General features: G+C 34.6%; 1 protein-coding gene across 9 annotated transcripts in view; it reads right to left on the bottom strand.

The window, feature by feature from the left end:
* Nucleotides 1-21,245, bottom strand: part of BNC2 (basonuclin 2) — a 505,926-nt gene that overhangs the window by 304,159 nt on the left and 180,522 nt on the right. For 2 of the 9 annotated variants that reach the window (XM_007499606.3, XM_056805335.1), the window contains exon 1: nucleotides 15,103-15,472. The exons of the other annotated variants lie outside the window; for them this stretch is intronic. In XM_007499606.3, the coding sequence (XP_007499668.1) occupies nucleotides 15,103-15,105 (3 nt within the window). In that variant the 5' untranslated portion in view covers nucleotides 15,106-15,472. Of the gene's footprint in view, nucleotides 1-15,102; nucleotides 15,473-21,245 lie in introns of those variants that run through there. 9 annotated transcript variants of the gene reach the window in all.

Genomic DNA, 21,245 nt, shown 5'->3' with positions numbered 1-21,245 from the left:
ATCTAGGGGTACCGGATATCTATCTCCCTGGAAAAATATGGGGATAAGATCAGGGAAATAGCGAAATTTTAAGAAAAAATCTATTTGCATCAAAAACTATTGTGAAACTATCTTTTTTGACCCTTGGGTGATTTTATATTTAATATTTAAGAAAGGAATATTATAATAACAGTGTAAAACTGTTGTTATGGGACTCCTGTTCATATCATATGAAACAGTTTGTGAAACACAGTTTAGACTCAATGCATAGGTGACACACTGGGAAAGGTCAAGCCAGATGAGGGGGGATGAGATTGAGCCAAATAAGCAAGCCATTTCATAAACAGTGGTATCTCCCAGCTCCAGATATGCTGGCAAAGCACTTACACGGAAATGATTTGGAGACAAAGACATTAACCTTATGATTCAAAGTGAAGGCATTTTAAAGCTATCAAGGACATATTGAATGAGGCAACTTGGGTTTGTTCCAGTTCAGCTTTGGTCCCCTGGTGTCCACAGAGGTTTTGAAAAAAAGGAAGATGACTTCAACAAAAGAAGGATAAAATGAATAGAGGTTCCTGAGGTATGCTAAGTAATAATTCACTGGTTTCTCTATTTAAGGCAGCTAAGATGCATAGTAGATTAGGGCTGGGCCTGGAGTCAGGAAGAGTAGAGTTCAAATCCAGCCTCCTGGGCAAGTCACTTAATTTCTGTTTGTCTTCTCTTCCTCTCAAAACTACATAATGGCACCTAATCTCAGGATTGTTTTCAGGATCAAATAAGCCTAGCACATGTAGGCATTTTATAAATATTCATTTCCTTCCCCTTTCTTTTGTTATTTGATCAAAAAGTAGAGTTTGGAGAGGCAGATGTCATTATCAAGTTTTGCACTTTAAATTCATTTCTCATTAAACCTCTATTATAGAATCACTATTTCCTGGAATTTTATCTCTTTAGAACAGAGATTTATGTTTTATTTAAGTTTTCATAACCCACAAAGTATCTGAACAGGTTGTCCAGTGAAATGAGTATTGAATTTAAAGACAGGAAAACTTGGGTTCAAATCTCTTCTTGGATACTTATTGGCTTTTTGACAAGAGATATGACCCCTGGCCTTTCTGAGCCACAATTTCTTCATCTATAAAATAAAGATAATACTTGTATTATCTATATCACAGCATTGTAATAAGGCTCAAAGGAAATCATGGATATAAATCACTTTAAAAACTTTAAAGTGTTAGATAAATGTCACCTTCAATTACAGATATCAGGAATTCTATTTATCTTTATTAAATTGAGGTGGGGGGTTTTTTAAGTCTATTCAGAGCTATAAAATGATATGGGAGAAATTTACACTTCTGTAAATAGTCCTACATGTGGAGATTTAATATATGGAGAAAGATGGAAAGAGAATATGGGAATGAAGACAACTGAAAATGGGAGAGATAAAAGGGATAATGTAGGCAGAAAACGGAAGAATAAAGAGTGTATTATTCTGTAGGTATATATAAGTGTAAGGGAGAAAAAAGAGGTAATATTTGTACAGAGAAACATCAAGAGAGAAACTTGCTTGACCACCCATACTAAACCACACAACAAAGAGAGTAATAAGGAACCATATTTGGTTCAAGTGATAAAAACAGAGTGGATGCTAATTATTAGATGTAAGTGCTTTTCTGGAGATGTGAATTCTTCCAGACAAGCAGACAGCCCTCACTTGACATGAGTTAGGCTCACAATGGAGACTGGGCCTGAAAGCAGGCCACAAATTGTGCCGACAGACCAGAGGAATTCATATCGCTGTAAACACCGGAGCCAAGGGAGCCATTACCATGCTGCCAAAACCCATAATGTAGCATTCAGAAGGAGATCAATGAATCAACATGGTTTTCTTTGTATGTGAAGCTTGAACATTGGCATTACAGAGAAGGAGGAATAAGACTCCCTCTAATGCTCTACTTGCTAGATCCAAACACAAGTCACAGTAAGCATTGCACAATTTTCCCCAAAGCCCGCTGAGGCCTCCAAGACAAAAAAAGAGGAAATGTGGAAGCATGTGTAGTTAGTTTTTAATGAATACCTCCACTCCTCACCCCTCTCACCAGTCCATTCCATGTTCACTCCTCTAATTGAGGCCAACTGAGACTCTGTAATAGTCATCTCCTAGATGAGAAAGACAAGAAGTGAACAATAACAACAACAAAAAACTCTCTGACCAACAACATTTTCTTTCTTACTTTCTCAGGACTAATGAAGAGATAAATTTAAGGAAATTATTTTTTATGTAACTTAGGAGTTGTTGGGTTTTTTTTAAAGGATAATTCTCTACCATCATCATCAGCATCATCAGCATCAGCATCACCACCATCACCACTACCACCACGATGACCACTACTACCCACAATCCCTCCATATAAAAAACTAACAATTTCATTCTTCCAATAAAATTTCCCTAAGGAGAGTTGGGAGTAAGGAATGGGAAGGGTTTTATTAATGTAGAAAATATCTACTAACTTTGCCATCAAAAATAATATAGAACTATTCAATGGATTCAACTACTAAATTTGTACAATGCTCTTACAAAATATTTTCTTTCATCTCACTACATAGGGCAGCTACATGGTTCCGTAGATAGAACACTAGACTTGGAATCATGAAGACTCATCTTCATGAGTGCAAATCCAGCCTCAGACCACTAACTATGAGACCCTGGCCAAGTCACCTGACCCTGTTTGCCTCAGTTCCTCATCTGTAAAATTGGCTAAAGAAAAAAAAGCAAACAACTTCAATATCATTACCAAGAAAATTCCAAATGGGAATTGCTCATTGGCTACAGAAGGGGGAAGGGAGGAAGAGAGGGAAAAAACATTAATCATTTAACCATGGAAAAATATTCTAAATTAATAAAATAAATAAATAAATTTTTTAAAAAAGAAAATTCCAAATGGGATTAAAAAGAGTGAGACACAACTGAAAATGACTGAATGACAAAAGTCAGGTGACTGATTCAACAACTAAATTCATATAATCCTCTTAATAAAATATTTTTAATCTTATTATATATTTACCACCCTCCTTAGTGGTCTCACCAATCTCTTCTGCCTTCAATATTATCGGCAGCTGAGAGCCACAGTAGATAGAGCACTGAACCTAGAGGCAGGAAGATCTAAATATAAATCTGGCCTCAAGTGTATACTGTGTGACTTGGATGAGTCCTTTAATCACTGTCTGCCTCTGTTTCTTCATCCATAAAATGAGGGTATAAAAAAGGTAAATACTATTATTTACCCCATAGAGTAGGATCAAGTGAAATATTTGTGAAGTGTTTAGCATTATTGCCTGGCACACAGCTGGCACTTAATAAATGCTTGTTTTCTGCCTACCCACTCACCCCACCTCCATCATATTTAGATCTTTGGGGTAACTTCTAAATTTTTATCTCTTCAAAGTCTCAACTTCTCCCCCAGGAGAAAGGCTCATTTTTCATTGTTATCTTATTACTAATAATAAAAACCCACATTTAAGTAGTGCTTTAAGGTTTATAGATAGTTTTAACATAGAAGCCCGAAGTTCAAATTCTGCTCCCAATACATAATGACAGTGTGACTCTGGGCAAGTTACATAACCTCTAAATGCCCCCATACAGCTAGCTCTCTAAGACAAAAAATAAAATCTATAAAGGTACCAACCTACATTCATTATCCTCATATCAGTGGAGTCACAGGTATCCTTATCTGTGTACAGTTTGCAAAAGGTTTTCCTTATAATAACTACAATAACAGCCTAAAGATCCTATATATAATACAGTGATTATTATGCTGATATTTTAGAGATGAGAAAATTGAGGTTAAAGAATGCAATGTTACTTTCCTTCTTTCACAGAGGTTACAGTGCAAAAGTTAGGACACAGAACAGAGTAGAGAGGATTCTTTTCATGATATCAGACTCTTCCAACTATCTACAACATCTTTCTATTTGATGTCCTGGTCAGGACAAGAAATTTAACATGTCTAAAATAGATTTGTTCATTTTCCTCCCAAATGAATTCATTCTCTTGACTTCCCAGAAGAAGAAGCTTAGATTTGTAAAACAAGTTTTAGTTTGAATCCCAACTCTTTTACTTAGCCCTTAAATATCCACAGGTAACACACTTAACCTCTTTGGGCCTCCACATCTTCATCTATAAAAAGAAAAGTTTGGACCATGATTTCTCAAGTCCTATCTGCCTCTAAATCCTATGAATGTTTGATCCTAATTCTATCATATTCTGGCTTCCTAATTGGAAACCTCTAGATCAACCAAGATTCCCTGTACCTCACTCCCACTCAATCTAGCTACCAAATTTTTCTTTTGAAATCTCTTTCACATCCATCACTTTCCATTTTTCAGGCTTTCAAGAACTCAGATAGGGACCACTGTAATAGCTACATAACCAGTCTTCCTGTCTCCATTATTTTTCCTATCTAATCCATCCAACACTCCACTGAAAGATTCATGCTATGAAATCAGACTTGATTCAGTCTTTTTCTTGCTAAAAAAATCTTCAATGACACTTCTATGATGTCATATATTACTTTATATAAGTTATTTGTGAATGCCTTTATCCCCCTACAAAATCAGTTTAGCCTTATGTCTTACACAAAGAAGATGCTTAAAAATCTCTTAAATGAGCAAATAATACAAATTAAGATCACAGATTTAGAGCTAGATGGTATCTTAGAGATCATGGAATCCAACCATTTAATTTCATATCTCAGGAAACTAATGCCCAAATAGATTAAATGACTTTGTCTGTGGTCCAGAATTAATTTTTAAATTTTCAACAACTGAAATCAATTGAATAATTATTAATTAAATGACTAGTGTATACAAGGAAATAGGAATACAAAGATAACAAGTAAAGTCTCTGTCTTCAAAGCATATATATTCAATGGAGCAGGAAGATATAAAACTTATACAATTATATACAAAGTAATTTCAAGAGGGAGAGAGTGCTAATAACTAGATAAAATCAGAAAAGGCTCCAGGTGGCATCTGAATTATTCTTAAAAAGAAAGTAGGTATCCTAAAAGGCAGATAAATAAAGAATGCTTTCCAGACAAGGGAGGGGAGATAGATTGATCACTCGTGAAAAAGGCAAAGAGGCAAAAGATCGAACATCTCCTATAGGGAACAGCTAGCAGGACTAAATGTAGAATTTGTGAAGGAGAGCATATGAAATAACTGAAAAAATAGGCAAGAGCCAGATTTTTGAGGGTTTTAAATGACAGGATAAGAACTTTTTCATATTCTATCCTAGAAGTGTCAAAGAGACTCAATGAACATTTCTGAACTGAGAAGAGGGGGTCAGATTTGTGTTTCAGTAATATCAACTTTAGCATCTCAGTGAAAGATAGCCTGGAGAGGAGAAACAAACTTAAGACGAGTGGATCAATTAGTTAGCTATTACTAAAGGCCAAGGTAAAGATGATGAGGACAAAGGTAGTATGATTATGGGGAAAGAGACAAATAGGAGAAATGTTGAAATGATAAAATTGTCAAAACTTGTCAATTCATTGGATATGGGTGATGAGAAACTCTATTTCAAAAATTATTTTAAGACAGCAAACCTAGTTGGATAGCGGGACAATGGTATCGTCAACAGAAATGGCAATATTTGAAGGAAAGATGGGTTTCAGGAGAATTATGAGTTCCATTTGGCATATGCTGAATTTGAGTTGCCCAAGGAGACACTTAGGTGAAGATGTCTGGTAAGCAGTTGTCAATAAGAGCTCAAATTGAGAAGAGAGGTTCCAGTTTGATATACAGATTTTAGAAACATTTACACAAAGATAATAATTGGATCCATGAGAGCTGATGAGATCCCCAAAGGAAAGACATTGAGAAGAGTCATGGACAAAGTCTTGAAAAATAAATGCTCATAACCTGAGTGAGAGAGGAATGGTGATACAAAAAAGGAAAACACAAAGCAGTTGTCTGGCAGGTGGAAAAACAAAGAGAAAACAATGTCACAGAAAGAAAGGGAAGATGAATAAGAAATAGTCATTGAATTTGGCAGTTAAGAAATCATTGGTAATTGGGGAAAGGATCATTTCAATAGACTACTGGATTCAGAAGACAGTTTTAAAGACTGTTAAATAATTGTTTTGTTTAACAAGGGGGCCAGGGAAGTAAATAAGTGAAAATGGCCCTGTTTAGGGTTTGGGCTATGAAAGGGAGAAGAGATATAGGATGATCTCCAAAGGGAATGGAAGAGTCAAGTGAAGGAATTTTGAAGATGAGCAACACTTATTCATGTTTGTATGTAAAGGGGAAGGGGGTCAAAGGAACAGAACAGATTGAATAGAGGATTCAGACAGATTAAAAATAAGATGAATTATTGAAGGGACAAAAACTCCCATGTACTTTATTTGAATTGTGATTTTATATTTTCTTAGCTCATTTGATCTTTATGTGTTATATAAAGCTGAAATTATTATACCATATTCCTCCAACTTTCAAATATTGGAGATCTCTGATATATTTTGTCCACCTGTCCAGATCATGGAACTCTACATTAGTTGTCATGAATTAATAAGGCTAAAAAAATCGATCATCTGGTAGCCAACTGTTTACTGATGAGCCTTCCTAGACTTAGTGTGGCTAGTTCTTTGACAGAAAGACACATGGACCATCACCAATTTTTGAGTTCAAGCCATTCCAGTTATAAAGCTGAACCTACTAAGATGTCTATTAAGATTATCCTTTAAAACTCAAGGACAGCTAAACTAAAGATGGAAAAATTAAAGTCCAAGAAAGTTAACTAACCTGCCCAAAATCTGGCTCAGAAAGAGTCAGTGAAATCACAGACCAATAGAAATTGGAAGAAAACCATATAGCAAAAGTAATACCATCAGAATCAATACATACAATAAAATCAAAACCAGAACATCACAGCAGGGAAGTTCAATTACAAATATACATGCTCCTCCACAATTTTTCTAAAGACTATAAAATCATAAGCCAGTCTTTGAAAATTCATTGTCTTTGTGTACTTAGAGATAAAGGATGGGCCTATGATTTTATTAGTATTAAAAACTTCTAAATAAGAAAATACTCTCTACCAATGCAGATTGCAACCTTCTCTATAATTAGTAGTCTCACAAAGTTACTTAGAACACCAAGAGTTTAAATAATTTGCTCAGTGGCACAAAGCCAATATGACTGAAGGTGCTACTTGAAAAGGAGTCTTCCTAGTTCTAGCCAGTCCAGATTTTACCCTAAACTGATGATTGCAATTTAGAGGTCAACTTCAGTTACACTAAAACAGAGTAAATAACTAAGAAACAAAATCCACTCTCACAATGAGTTCACAATTGGTAGTGGGACCAAAATGGCATGACTGTACTATCTTTAAACTCACAAATAAATTAGATTTAAGTAAGGCAGAGTTGCACAAATTTGCCAACCTTACTCTCTCTGCCAGAGTCATTGAAGTCTGGTGGCAAGACAAAAGTCAAGATGACTGGGATGAATTGGGATGGCCTCGACTTCTGCAAAGCCTAACAAAACTCAAAGTGCTCCACAACATCTGCTTCAGCTGCCTTCATGGTTGCTGGAACAAACTGTCCTCATCCATTCCTTCTGCCAGAGGAAGTGTTGACATGTCTATAGTAGACAACCCCCACTCCCAACTCACCAATGGATTTTGGGTCTGTTGGTTACCCTCAACCTGGTTTAGCCTATCAGTCTGGATGGTTTACTGGGCTGTGACTGCTGGACATGCTTAAGTTTCATGGGGCCAAAGGTGAGAGCTGACTGGCAGTTGGACACCAAAGGAAGAAAGTAGCCCTGAAAAGGACTCAGTAAGCCCTCACACCAGATGTACTAATCATCTCTGAACACTCAGTACACAATTAGGGAGCTATATAAAATATAGAATTTTTTTAAAGACATCTGACTTGCCAGAAACATGGTAAAATATTTCTTCTTTTTAAAATGAAGCTTTCACAAGATTTCTTCTAAAGTAGACAATGATGAAATGACACCATACATATGTGACATAAATACTATATGCAGGAAAGGAGAAGATCCTTAACAAAAAGAATGCATCACAGGGGGAGGAGAATATAAAAGAAATGCTATTCAGGGAAATGTATTAATTCAATCAGTGCCTTTGCTGCTGGCTTATCATAAAAAGGTTCATAAAGTGCCCAAAAGCCACATAAGATTTTAGAATTATGCTGCTCAATGATTGATTCTCAGTGAAGAGTGAGAGAGAAGAAATTTCTCTCCACCCTCATTTTACTTGTCCAGGAAATAAACTTCTGCAAGATTGGTTCTAGTATTTTTATCTAAAAGAGTCAAATATTTTTAATGCAAAATATGAAGGATTCAGTGGTGCCCTTTTAAGAACAGGTGCCAAGTGAAAGTAAAGTGGACTAAAGCTTATTAACTTCCAGTAAAAATGTCAATAAAGGATCTCTGACCATGATTCCCAATAAATACTAAGAAAAATCTAAACTTAAATTCAACACTCCTTCTATATCCCTTTTACCCCCAAATATATGCGATGAAAAAATGGCATGTGAAAAAAATGTTGTGGGAAAATGAAGTCTAAATGCATTTCGCTTTTTATTTTTTGACATTGCATTTTTTTACTAATATCTGGGGGAAATTTTTATAGACAGCCTCAAAGATAGAGATATCATATCTAAAAACAGAGAACTTTGTCAAATTTAAAAGAAATACGAGCCATCCCCCAAATGATAAATGGGCAAAAAATACAAAGAGACCATTTTTAGAGAAAGAAATCAAAGCCATAAATAGGTATATGAAAAAATGCTCTCAACTACTACTGATTAGAGAAATGCAAACCACACAATTCTGAAATATCATCTTGCACCCATGAGATTGGCTAAAATGATAAAAGGGCAAAATGACAAATGTTGGAAGGGATATGGGAAAATGGGGGCACTAATACATACACTCTTGGTGGAGCTACAAACTGTTACAATACCATTGCTGGGTCTGTTTCCTGGGGAGATCAGGGAAAAAGGAAAAGAACCTATATGTTCTCTATACAGTGGCAAAGAACTGGAATTTGAGAGGATGCCCATTAGTTGGGGAACGGTTAAACAATTTGTGGTATATGAATGTGATAGTACTATTGGGTCATAAGTAACGATGAGCAGGCTAATTTTTTCAAACTTAGAGGGGACAACAACTAGGTTGCTCTGAGGACTGAGAGGCAAGCCAAGAGTCAAGAGGTCTTGAGTTCAAATCTGGCCTGAGATACTTCCTAGCTGTGTGACCCTGGGCAAGTCACTTAATGTAACTTGCTACACCCTTACCACTCTTCTGCCTGAGAACCAATACACAGTATTGATTCTACGATAGAAGGTAAGGGTTTAAAAATGAAAAAAAAAAAAACTTGGAAACAAAACACATGGGATAATAACAAAATTATTAGAACCAAGAACATTGTATAGAACTACAGACTTAATACCTGAATAACTTGGGAATGTTACCTCCAGAGAATAAACTGGAAAATGCAATTTATATATACATACATATATATGTTTATATATTTATATGTATGTATTTGTCTTCTAGATATTACCTTTTATGATACAAGGAAGGGAGTTGGCTGAGACACTTGTAAATAAATTATATTAATAAAGAAATAAAAAATAAGTATAAAAGTAAAAATGACTAATATAAAAAATGTTTTACATGTAGAGCACATATAAAATCTATATCAGACTACTAAACAGGGAGAGGGGAGAGAATGAAGAGAAAAAATTTGGAATTAAAAAATGTTTTAAATGAATGTTAAAGAAAAATTTAATATGTAATAGTGGGAAAATAAAATATTAAAAAAAGAAAGAGAAGCTATTTTGCAATTCATAAATGATTGATAGACATAAACAGGCAGTTCTCAATGGAAGAAATTCAGGTTCTCTATAGACGAATAAAAAGAAAATGGTCCAGATCACAAATAATTAGGGGAATGAGAATTTTAAAAATTCTAAGTATCAGGTTAACAAAAATGACGAAAAAAGAAATGAAAATTACATTGTAGGAGAGACTGTGAGAAACTAGGCACACTGATCCATTGTTAGTGGCACTAAGAATAAGTCTAATAATCATTCTGAAAAGCAATTTGGAAAAGATCCTATATACAAAGTTATTTGTTGCAGCTCATTTTTGTAGTGACTAAACACTAGAGATTATGAACAAGTAGATCAGCTGAGGAATAGCTGAACAAATCTTGTTACATTAATGCAATAAAATTATATTATGCTATTAATAATGGAAAAAAAGATTATTTACAAGAAAAGTGAAAAGATTTCTGTGAACTGATGTGAAGTGAAGTGAACAGAACCAGGATAATTTATTAAAATAACAACACAATTTTTAAAAAAACTTTGAAAGCTATTAAAACTTTTATCAGCACAATGACCATCTCCAATTCCAGAAGACAAATGATGAAGTTATGATATACACCTCTTGGCAATGAGATAATAGACTGTGGATTCAGAATAACACAGTGGACACAGTCAATGATTCAATTTATTTTGTTTGTGTATGTATATTTGTTGCAATGAATTTTTTGTTTTTCATTTTCAATGAAGTAGGGAAGAGGAAAAGAAAGAAAACAGGTTTGGGGTAACAAAATTAAAATAAATTAAATTAAAGGTTGAAACTATTCTCCAATCTTATAGTTAAATATGATTTACAGATGTGCTATACAATTATATACATCTAAGAACTGTTTTTAATTTTTTCACCTGGGGTTATTATCTGCATAAATTAGTTAGTCACAAAAATGTCCTTTGGTTTTTCAGGCTTTTTCTACAATCAGGTAATTTCAATGTTATATTTAACAAAATCTATATCCTGAATATCTCCATGTGAAAAGGTACATGAAGTAATTACAGCTGTAAAGGTATAATTTCTATAACTTCCTTTGCACATCAAATACCAAACATTTGGGGGCAGGAGGGAGATGAAAATCATTATGATTTCAAATTCCAACTATCAGCCAATTACCTCCAGTAGACACAAAAACAGGGTCTGACCATCAAGCAATAGATGAGGAATGATGACATGTCATCATTCTAGATAGAACTAGAAGTCAAATCCAAGATTCTTGACTATTATTCTTTTACTTTATACTAATTTTAAAAAAATCAACATCAGTAACTCACTCATTCATGTGTGACTTTGTCATTTCAAAGGGATTTATATACATTGTCTCTGAGAAAAAAGATGAAGATCAGGAAGGGATATAAAGAGATATCTAATCCAACTTCCTTTACAAGTTAGGAATTTGAGACCCAAAGATGAGAATGAATTTTCCAGTGTCATAGGTATTAAATAACAGAGCTGGGAATTAGAACCCAAAATCTTTGGAAGCGGATGAGTGGCTCAATGGATTGAGAGCCAAGCATAGAGACAGTTTCAAATCTGACCTCAGACATTTCCTAGCTGAGTGACCACCCTGGGCAAATCAATTAACCCTCACTGCCTAGCTGTTACTGCTCTTCTGCCTTAGAACCAATTGGTAAGGGTTAAAAAAAAAAGTTCTCTACATTATATAAAGATTCCCAGAATAATCTTGTAAGACAGGGAAGATTTTAGTAATTACTTCTATCACCATTTTATAGGCACAGAAAACTGATACAAAAACTTACTCAATTTTCATCATGGAGTGAAATCAAGACTCAAATTCAGGTCTTCTGACTTTAAATCAGAAGTTCTTTCCATTATATTAGATGAGTACTACAGGACAAATATTTACGTGATGGCACCACAATGAATCAGGACTTTAAATCAACTATTAAGACAAATTCAGTTGAGTGAAGATAGGGGAAAAAATCTGAGAAACAAGACTCCATGTAAGAGGCAATGTCATTTTTTGTCAGATATCAATATTGTAATGAAGTAATCTAAATTAAATTTAAATAAGTAAATTAGCACTGAAAATGAAAATGTCTCTAATTTGGCAATTATTTTTCCTGTGTTGTCTATGTTTTTTAGACTCTTTAGTCATAATTAAAAAAAAACTTTATTGGTATAGACTTTATTGCTCTAACAGTATTCATTCACTCATCCATTCATCCAAAAACCATTTGGGAAACGCGTAAAGACCAATGAGGGGAGGTATAAAACTTAGACAAGATTAGTTAGTGGTTCCTGCCCTCATGAAGTTCATATCCTGTTCCATGGCAGTGAAGCAAACAATCTTATCAGTTGGCAGTCTGATACACCCTCCAAAAAGTTCATTCATGATGGCAACTTAACATTAACCAATGCCATATGTACCTCAATAAATATTTTAATGCTTCTATAACAAAAAAAAATTCTATCTCGATTCTTCTTTGGCTATGTAAGTTATTTTTCAAGGGACTTAAATTTTCATCGGTGGAAGAAACAAAGAGATATATGGGTCAACCCAAATAACAGTAAGAACAGTAAGGAACATGTTAATGAACTTTTTAAAGATGAGAAAATAATAATTTATAGCTACTATGTACTAAATGCCTTTGACAAATATTATCTCAATAACATGTTAATCTAATAAACATGCTTAGCAATAAGAAGTTTTCTTGGAAAACATATCACAAAGAAATACATTTGTCTTGTTCTGGAAGAATGACTGAAATTCCCTGTGCCTCTAGAAGTCTAAAAGAAGAATTAGTTTGAATGGTAGAAGTGAGTTACAACTAAGAAAACTACTTATAATCTGCTATTACTGTGAATGTTATGACAAAATATACTTTCAGAATATTTCTCAGCTAATCCATTCCACCATTTTCTTAATTGTGTACAACTATCTAATTGTTCTATAAGTTAGAAAGTATAAACATATTAAAAACAATGATAAATAGGCATATATACATTTTAATTATTCTAAGAAAAACATTCTAAAGTTTATGACTTTCAAATTGGAAAATACATATACACTCAAGAATGTAGAGCAGGAAAATATGTTTAAAGTATATCTACTATAACATCTAAAGAAGATGTTAATGAACTCATCTAAAATTGGAAGGGCAAAGTCAATATATGAATCATAATTTTAGATAGAGCTGATTGCTGTTGATTTTATGACCTTCCATAGTCTTTGTCAATATAATTGTTAAAACCACTATAAACATAACACTAATCAGATAAAAGTTATGTTTATCTGACAAAATCACGCTTTTTATAGAAATGAATAAATCACAAATCCAAACCTTTGTGAATCACTCTTCATCTCATCAAATATTAGAGTAAGCAGCAAAGTTGCCTATTTATTTTTCTATTATGGTTTCTGTTCCCAACTTGGCCCAACATTGCATAACATTTTCAATTCTGACATCTCATTTGAAAAAAAAGAAAAACCTTCTTTTTCATCAATGGAGATGTTACATTGTGTAACATGCTTTAAAAACTATTTTTGTTACAATTAATACTTGTCTAATTTTTTCAGATATCAACATAAAACTCTTACGTAATAAAAAAATGAATGAACAAGAACACTGATCTGTATATAAACTTAGAAAAGAATTCCAATTTGAAGCTGATGATACAAAAAGATAGTTCTACAATAAAAGGCAAGTTAAGGAGCACTCAAGCTAACATAGCCTATATTTTCAGTCTGTATCATTAAAATATGCTAGACTCTTTAAGTATAAACACATACCATCAGAAAACTTTTATCTATCTCCTCCCTCTGAATGGCATAAACATAACACATGACAGTAGGCATGCAATTTAGAACAACCAGGTAAAACTATGCATACTACATTCCTTATGTCTAATCTAAAAGACTAAAAAGCATTAAATTTCAGTACCCAGAACTACTTTTTTTTTCTTTTCTGCAGTAAGATGTAACTATATATTTCACATAAACAATCACAAAAAAGAAAAACCCATGAGAATCATATTAGTCCAAGCCTTTAAAAGAGACACATGGATTGAGATAATATAGATGTGTATATATAAGAGAGAAATATATATATACGTGTATGTATATAGAGAATGAAAGAGAGAAAGGAATATATATGGATGTGGAGAGAGAAAGTAAGAAATATACATGTGTATGTAGAGAGAGAAAAAGAAAGAGAAATATATGTATGTGTATATATATAAAGAGAAAGAGAAATATAGGTGTGTATAGAGAAGAAAAAGAAATATGTGTGTGTATATATAGAAAGAAAGAAAAGAGAAATATATGTGTATATAGAGAAAGGAGAACTATGTGTGTAGATATATATATATATATAGAAAGAGAAATATGTGTGTGTGGATAAGAAATATATATATGTATGTGTATAGAGAGAGAGAGAGAGAGAGAGAAAGAAAGAGAATTAAATGTGTCTGGAGAGAGAGAAAGAAAGAGAAATATATGTGGAGAGATAAAGAAACGTGTGCAGAGAGAGAAAAAAAGAAGTATATATTTGTGTATATATATATATGTATATATAGAGATAAAGAAAGAGAAAGATGTCTGTAGAGGAAAAAAGAAAGAGAAACATGTGTGTGTGTGTGTGTGTGTGAGAGAGAGAGAGAGAGAGAGAGAGAGAGAGAGAGAGAGAGAGAGAGAGAGAAGTATATATGTGTGTGGAGAGACAGGGGGGAGGGAGAGAGAAGAAATATATAATATCTATATTATATGCATAAGCACATGGTGAAACTGGCAAAATTGCATTTGGGAAGGAGGGGGGAAACCCATTATGTAATGCCTCCAGGAACAATCTCAAGGTCTAAAAAATCCTAAAAACATGAAAATGCTAATGTGGTTTCACAACAAAGTTCCTTTACAAGGACCACACACCCACATGACTTGCATCTTTTAAAAACTGTCCTATTTCTAGAATGCTTGACTTTTTTTTCTTAAATCACCCTAGAACTCTTTGGCTTCAACTCAATTAGATGGGTCTGCTTAGCTCATCAGAATGGCCCCCACCCCCACCAAAGTAGCAAATTCAAGTTTGGTTGGGTTTTTTGGATTTTTTTTTCCTCCCCAGTCAGTTCTTTTGATTCCTAAACGGAATCTCTCTTCCTAAAATAAACCATTATTATAAAGAGATGGCTAAAAAAAATGTTAAAAAAAAAAAGGAATGAGGGAGTAGTAATGGTAACATACAGTACCATGAGCTGCTTTGGCCTCCCAGTCAGTGGTGTACAGTTAACAGATCACTCCTGGCCTTCAGCAGACAGCAAAACACAGCTCTGGGAAGGAGGGAAGGAGGCTGGGGGAGGGGGTTCATCTGGCAGTTTACACAAGAAGGCAACTCAGCTCGGTCCCGGCACATTCCTCCTCTCTATCTCCCAACCTCTTTGCGTGTGTCTTGTCATATTTTCTTCAGCTGTTAATTGTCCAGACTGCGAGACTTTAAACAGCCACAGTTTAGGAAAAGCGAAACCCTTCTAAGTGACTATCACAGCAAATCAGCTTCACGCTGGTGGGTAAAATTTTCCAAGGGAAGTGTTCTTCTGATAGTTCCTGAGTCTCTAAGTCCCCCCTCCTCCCCCTCCTCCTCCTCCTCCTCCTCCTCCTCCTTCCCCACTCTCGCCACACACACTCCCCTGGAGGGCTAAATGCACTTGTGGCAATAAAACATTCATGCTTGGAATTTTAACACAATGCCATTTCCCTAGTTTAACCTGAAAGGAATGCACTAGTCACAACAGACTACATCATCTTGCCATTAAGCTTTGCCAAGGAACCGGCTCTTTTTGGCCGAGCTGGGCCAGCTCTGACGGGAAAGGAGTACAGGCAGACCCACACAGGGAGCCCGGAGGGGGCCACCTCTGCTTCCTCAGCCTGATCCAGCAACACCCTGCTCTTCACCGTGACCCCTGACCCCACCCCCCCTCAAGCATTGTGATTAGGCTTGTGATGCATGTGTCACTTTGGAACTTCTGCAGTCACAACACTGGGGCGAGCGAGTCCAGTGTTCCAACTAATTTGGCTTGCTCTGTCTCAACAGGCATTTTGGGCTTCTTGCCAACAGCCCTTTTTTAAAAAAAAAAATTATATGACCACTACTCAAAAAGTTGTCTGCTTGAAATAGAGAGATTGCTTTTATTTTTTTCCCCCTTCCTTTATTTAAAAAAAAAATCTTTTCATTTGCATTCAGTAATTAGGTTATGATTACTGACAAAACAGTTTGCTTAGGGGACTACTTATCAAAGCTGACAGTACTTTTGAATTCTAGTAGCATTTAATTTATATTTTCTTTAGAAACACATACACACACATACAACACAAAAATAAATATCGCTTTGATTTCTCCCGGGAACTTTAGGGGGGAAAAGTCAAAGGTGTTGAGTAGTAAAATATCTACGCTTAGCATTTTCAGTAGCTAGTCAGCTGGGGTACAAGGTAAATAGGTGAGGAAAAGCTGAATCCCATGAACTTCAGATTTAATAATTTATTTATTGCTCACCAAGAGTTTTTCTTCCTTCAGAATACATCAGAAAATAATAAAGGCAGAGCAAAAGAAAATAAGAGCAAAAGAAAACAAGAGACAAGGAAGGCTATTTCTATTGTATTTTGTAAATATTTTTTCTTAATTGGTGATTATTATTTTAATGCCTCATGTATTTGATAGGAAAAAAAAAAGCCCATTTAACATGGTCTAGTGAAAAGAGCATGGAACTAACAGGAGAAGGCATTACTAACTTTAGACAACACCCTTAACCTGAGCCTCAATTTCCTGACCTGTAAAATGAGGGAGTTGGACTAGATTTGACATATATAATCCATTTAAACTCTGATTCTATTATGGAAGTCATGGAGAATTATTTTTAATTAGTAATACTCAAAGAGGCCCAGGGACAAAGTGGCCTTCCCCAGTCCAATTCCTCACTCATCAAAATCAAAAGAGCCTTACAAAACTTACTTTCTTTTATGTTCATACATATCATTAAGCAAATTGTCTCTGTCAATTTTATACCCCACTGTTTCAATTCCTCTTTTTCATGGCAGGCCCTCTCATTCATTCAGCTTTTTAACCCCAAAGCATCAAGTAGCTCTTCCCTCTTCCCCAAGGGCATTCCTTATATTTTGGGTTCTGCCAAATGAACTATGGGCAACCCTATCACAACTCCCACTCCCTTTCCCCAAACTGAAACTATCACCTGGATGATTCAATTAATCTCCAGTGGTTCGGTGCACTTCTGTTATAATAACTTAACAGAGATAAATACATCTGCATACATACCATATCAGGCATACTTCACCAGGGTGTCTCATGTTTATGTAATACTAACACAGTAGGACATATTTATTTTGTGGTCCTGGGGAGAATTGCTTAACAAGCTAATATGCACATAAAAATAAAACTGAATTGTCCTCTTTAAGCTTCAATTTTTGAGGCTCAGGAATTGGAATTAACCTTAACTCCCACTTTCTTTTCCTTTAATTAGACATTATGAAGACTTAAGAAGATACTCTTCTTCTCAGATGGGTCATGATAATTTTAGATTGAGAAGTCCTCAATTAGGAAACCAATATATATGTCATACAAACACACAAATGTAAATAGAATTTAAACTCAATGTGATGAAGATCATTAAAATCAATATTAAGTGACAGCTTCAAATAATGATGTTCTTAAGTTATGCAAGAATGGAGAAATTCAGATATATATTTTTTTAAAGTCAGGTAAACTCATATTAAGCATTTATTCAGGTCATACAGTCATGCATTGCTAGTGAGGATAATTTTTTAAAGTCCCATGGTGCACATGAGAAAAAAAGGGAAATTTTCTATTAAAGAGTACTAGAAGGCATATTTCTGTTCATGTCAAAACATAGTGGGTTCAGTTTTAGAAAAAAAATTCCTAAAACAATTAAGAATTAGCAAGTGTGCCTGACATTTGTAAAGTATTTTTTTTTGAGAGGGAAAAGAATGTAGTAAAAAGAGTTAGACTTTTAGACTTTCTATTAAGAAACACCTGCCCTGCCTTTATCACTCATTGGCTGTTACCTTAGAGCACATATAGACTCTATGAGCCTCAGTTTCCTCACTTGAAAAAGTATTATAATACCTAAGGAACCAATCTTAGAGAATTTTGGTGACAATCTAAAAAAAAAAAGAACACAAATGTATAAAGCATTTATTTTATAAATATTAAAGCACTTACACAATGTCTACTATTATTATTTTGACTTCTCCATGATTAATAATTATCAGTATTAAAATAGCATTTACTTGTTTTCAATAAAGTTCAATGATCAATTTCACAATTAATAGTCTTTATTATTACAAGTAATTTTTGTATTCTGCTACAAATATATTAAGTCTAACCCAGAAAAAAAGAAATATTACTAGGAAGAGAAAAAGGAAGAAAATACTTATAGCATTTAAAAACACAATTAATCAAATATACCTATAAAGTGTTTTTAAAATCCCAAAGTATAACAGAAATATCCATTCATTAATGCTTTGATTGAGAACTAATGAACCTGTGCCAATGGATGATTTTACTGATCCTTTAACCAAAAGAAATCTTTTCAAACTTTAGTTAAATTTCTCTTCCACAGAAGCTTCATTTACTCTCATTTCATTTGTGCTACTAGGTATATGAAAAATCTATACAATTAAAACCTCTTATTACTTTCTTGACACCAAAAAGAAAAAAAAATGGATTCTCTTATCAACCCAGAGAGTCCAAGAAACATTTGAATGGTTATATATATATATGAACACATGTTACCTTATTTTACTCTACAAGGTCCCATTTGGTGTGCCAGGATTAGCTAAGACAACATTCTATGGAGGGGAAGAGAGAAGTAAAGGTAAATGCAGACTCAAAACCTGTGTGTGTGGCCAAGACAGAAAGGAGGAAAGAGGGAAGGAAGGAGTGTGGAAGAATGACAATGAAGGAAACAGAGAGAGAGACAGCTTGAGAAGGCAATTAGCATGAGAGATCAGGTAAAGAAAACAGGAAGACACAGGGGAAGAAAAAATGGAAGAAAAAGAATAGGATGAGGAAGAGGCAGAAGGATGCAGAGTCACATAGAGAAAAAGTGAGTGAGAGAAGGAAAAGGAAAGAGAATAGGAGCCCAAGAACACCACAGTGGAACAGGCAGCTGGCCTGAGATGCTAATTCAGCGCTTTAACAAATCAATGCCACTTGAAAAGTACAATGCGAGCCCTCACTGGGTAGATGTCAGGGGACTGAGAAAATGCATTCTCAAGTATTTCACATTAAGAGGGAATAATGTGTTAATTTATAACTCTTCACCCTATACACTTGGATTATCCATCTGTGTCAGCGATTTGACTTCTTAAATTTATCAAAAACATGAGCAAAGGGAGGCATCTTCTGCTTAACCATTGGGAAATAGAGGTTTAGAAAAAGCTTGTCCTGTGTAGTGATTCTTTTTTACTCTTCTCTCTAGTACTGGGGGGCATAAATGGGGGTGACAGGGAGGTGTGTGTATTGGAAGGGAGGGGAGAGGTGAGAGGAAAAAGGGAAAGCCAAAGGTCTTTCTAAAAAAGCAACTAAAGGGGGGGGGTTCAAGGTGGGGGGGGGTTGTCGTTGATTGCATTAGGTACCATCCATCAAAAACGACAAAGAAGAGAGGGAAAAACTTGAATCAGCAGCCAGTTACCAACATTAGAATTTACTTTACAGAAACTTAAAGAAGACCTTTGGCATATCCAAAGGAAGAGAAGTTACTATTACTAACAACTAGATTGTAATTAAAATGTTCTGAATGCAATATGAGTTCTAAAAACACTATCAAAACATAGGAAGAGGAGGGGAAAGTGAGGCTCATTTTATTTAGTTGATTAACAAGGAAGGAAGTCAGTAAAGAAAGCTGATAGACACTTCTCACAAACATGAGTCCAATTAAATGGATTCCTGTTAAAATTCAAATTCAATGTCTGGAAATTGATTACTAATTCTGCCTTGATAGTTAATTTTTGATATATGGACAGTACCCTTGATTATCACACCAAATCTAATAAAAAACACTCATTTTACTAACTATAACTGTCTTGAAAGCATGACAGACATACAGCATTCTGAAAAACAAAGATATTTTTGTTTCTTAAATGTAGACTTGAGATATAATCATTGCTAACAAAACAGTTTCTCAAGTCAAAAAAAAGTTTCTCAAAAAAATAAGCAAAATCAAAGTCTAACATGACAAATATCAGAACAAAAAGGGAATAAGTTTCAATAAAGCAATTGAATTTAGATCTCATTTTCAAGGATTATGTGGAAAGCATAGAAACAGTTGTTCTACTTTGAAAGAAAAAAAAAAGGACAACTTTTTAAGTGTCCTAAGGTTCATGCTTCTGAACATTTTTCAATTATTTGTGCTACACATTGATGCCTAAACTCTATGGGCATTTCTCTTGCCAGTCCTACAACTGAAACAGAAACAGACATTCTCTTATTTTCAAGACATTCATATGTAAATACATGCTGATGAATGGAAATGAGATGCTATACATGATGGGTAATGCTCTACATTTAGTACATGTGAAAGTTACCTCACTCACTGAACCTCAAGTCTCTTCCTTCCATTATGGAGCAGAAGATAAAAATGAAAGATGACAGTGGACCTTCCATAAGTTTCTTTGGGTTAAACACGTTCTCACAGAAATACTCATGACAGAAAACAAGAGTTCTCTTAGGTAGGATTTTTTGTGTTTTTTTTTTCCCCACAAGGTTCTTTGTTCTAGAGAGTTTAATTTTTTAAATGTATATTTAATTTTGATTAGACACTCCAATTGCAAAATCTTCAGTAGTAATTACTATAGCTACCCTGGACCAAAAGGGTCAATATGCCTAAAATAATATAATTATTTAATGAACGCTTTATTTCTTCTAAAGCAGAAAATTATCTTAGAGGAGTTTCCCATTTCATGATGATAAAGTAGCTTATTTTCCTCTTTCATAAAACCATAGGAGGCAGAATGAAATACACTGGATATGTATGTGTAAAAAGCTAAGGAATCACATATTTACGTTTTAGAAGAGTACACTATTTGTTTCTCCCCAGTAGGAAGTCACCCTGGTCCTTGTTTTTTGCATGAATTATTCCTGTCTGTCCCATCCAGACTGCCCCCTAATAGAAGCTATCTATTCTTATCATTATAGTACAGTTAATCCTCTTCTCCCTCCCACCACTCCACCCCCCCCCCCAGACTCACCTAAAGGGTTAAAAGACTAGAGTACATTTGTGACTTGTCAGTGACATATAATACCCAGGTCCTTCATGCAATCAACTTTTACTTGACATGTATTTGCTCATCACAGGACCCG

This window comes from Monodelphis domestica, chromosome 7 (assembly GCF_027887165.1).
Source record: "Monodelphis domestica isolate mMonDom1 chromosome 7, mMonDom1.pri, whole genome shotgun sequence".
Lineage (NCBI taxonomy): Eukaryota > Metazoa > Chordata > Mammalia > Didelphimorphia > Didelphidae > Monodelphis > Monodelphis domestica.
Note: the sequence above shows the minus strand (reverse complement) of the source record. Positions and strands in the feature narration are given on the sequence as shown.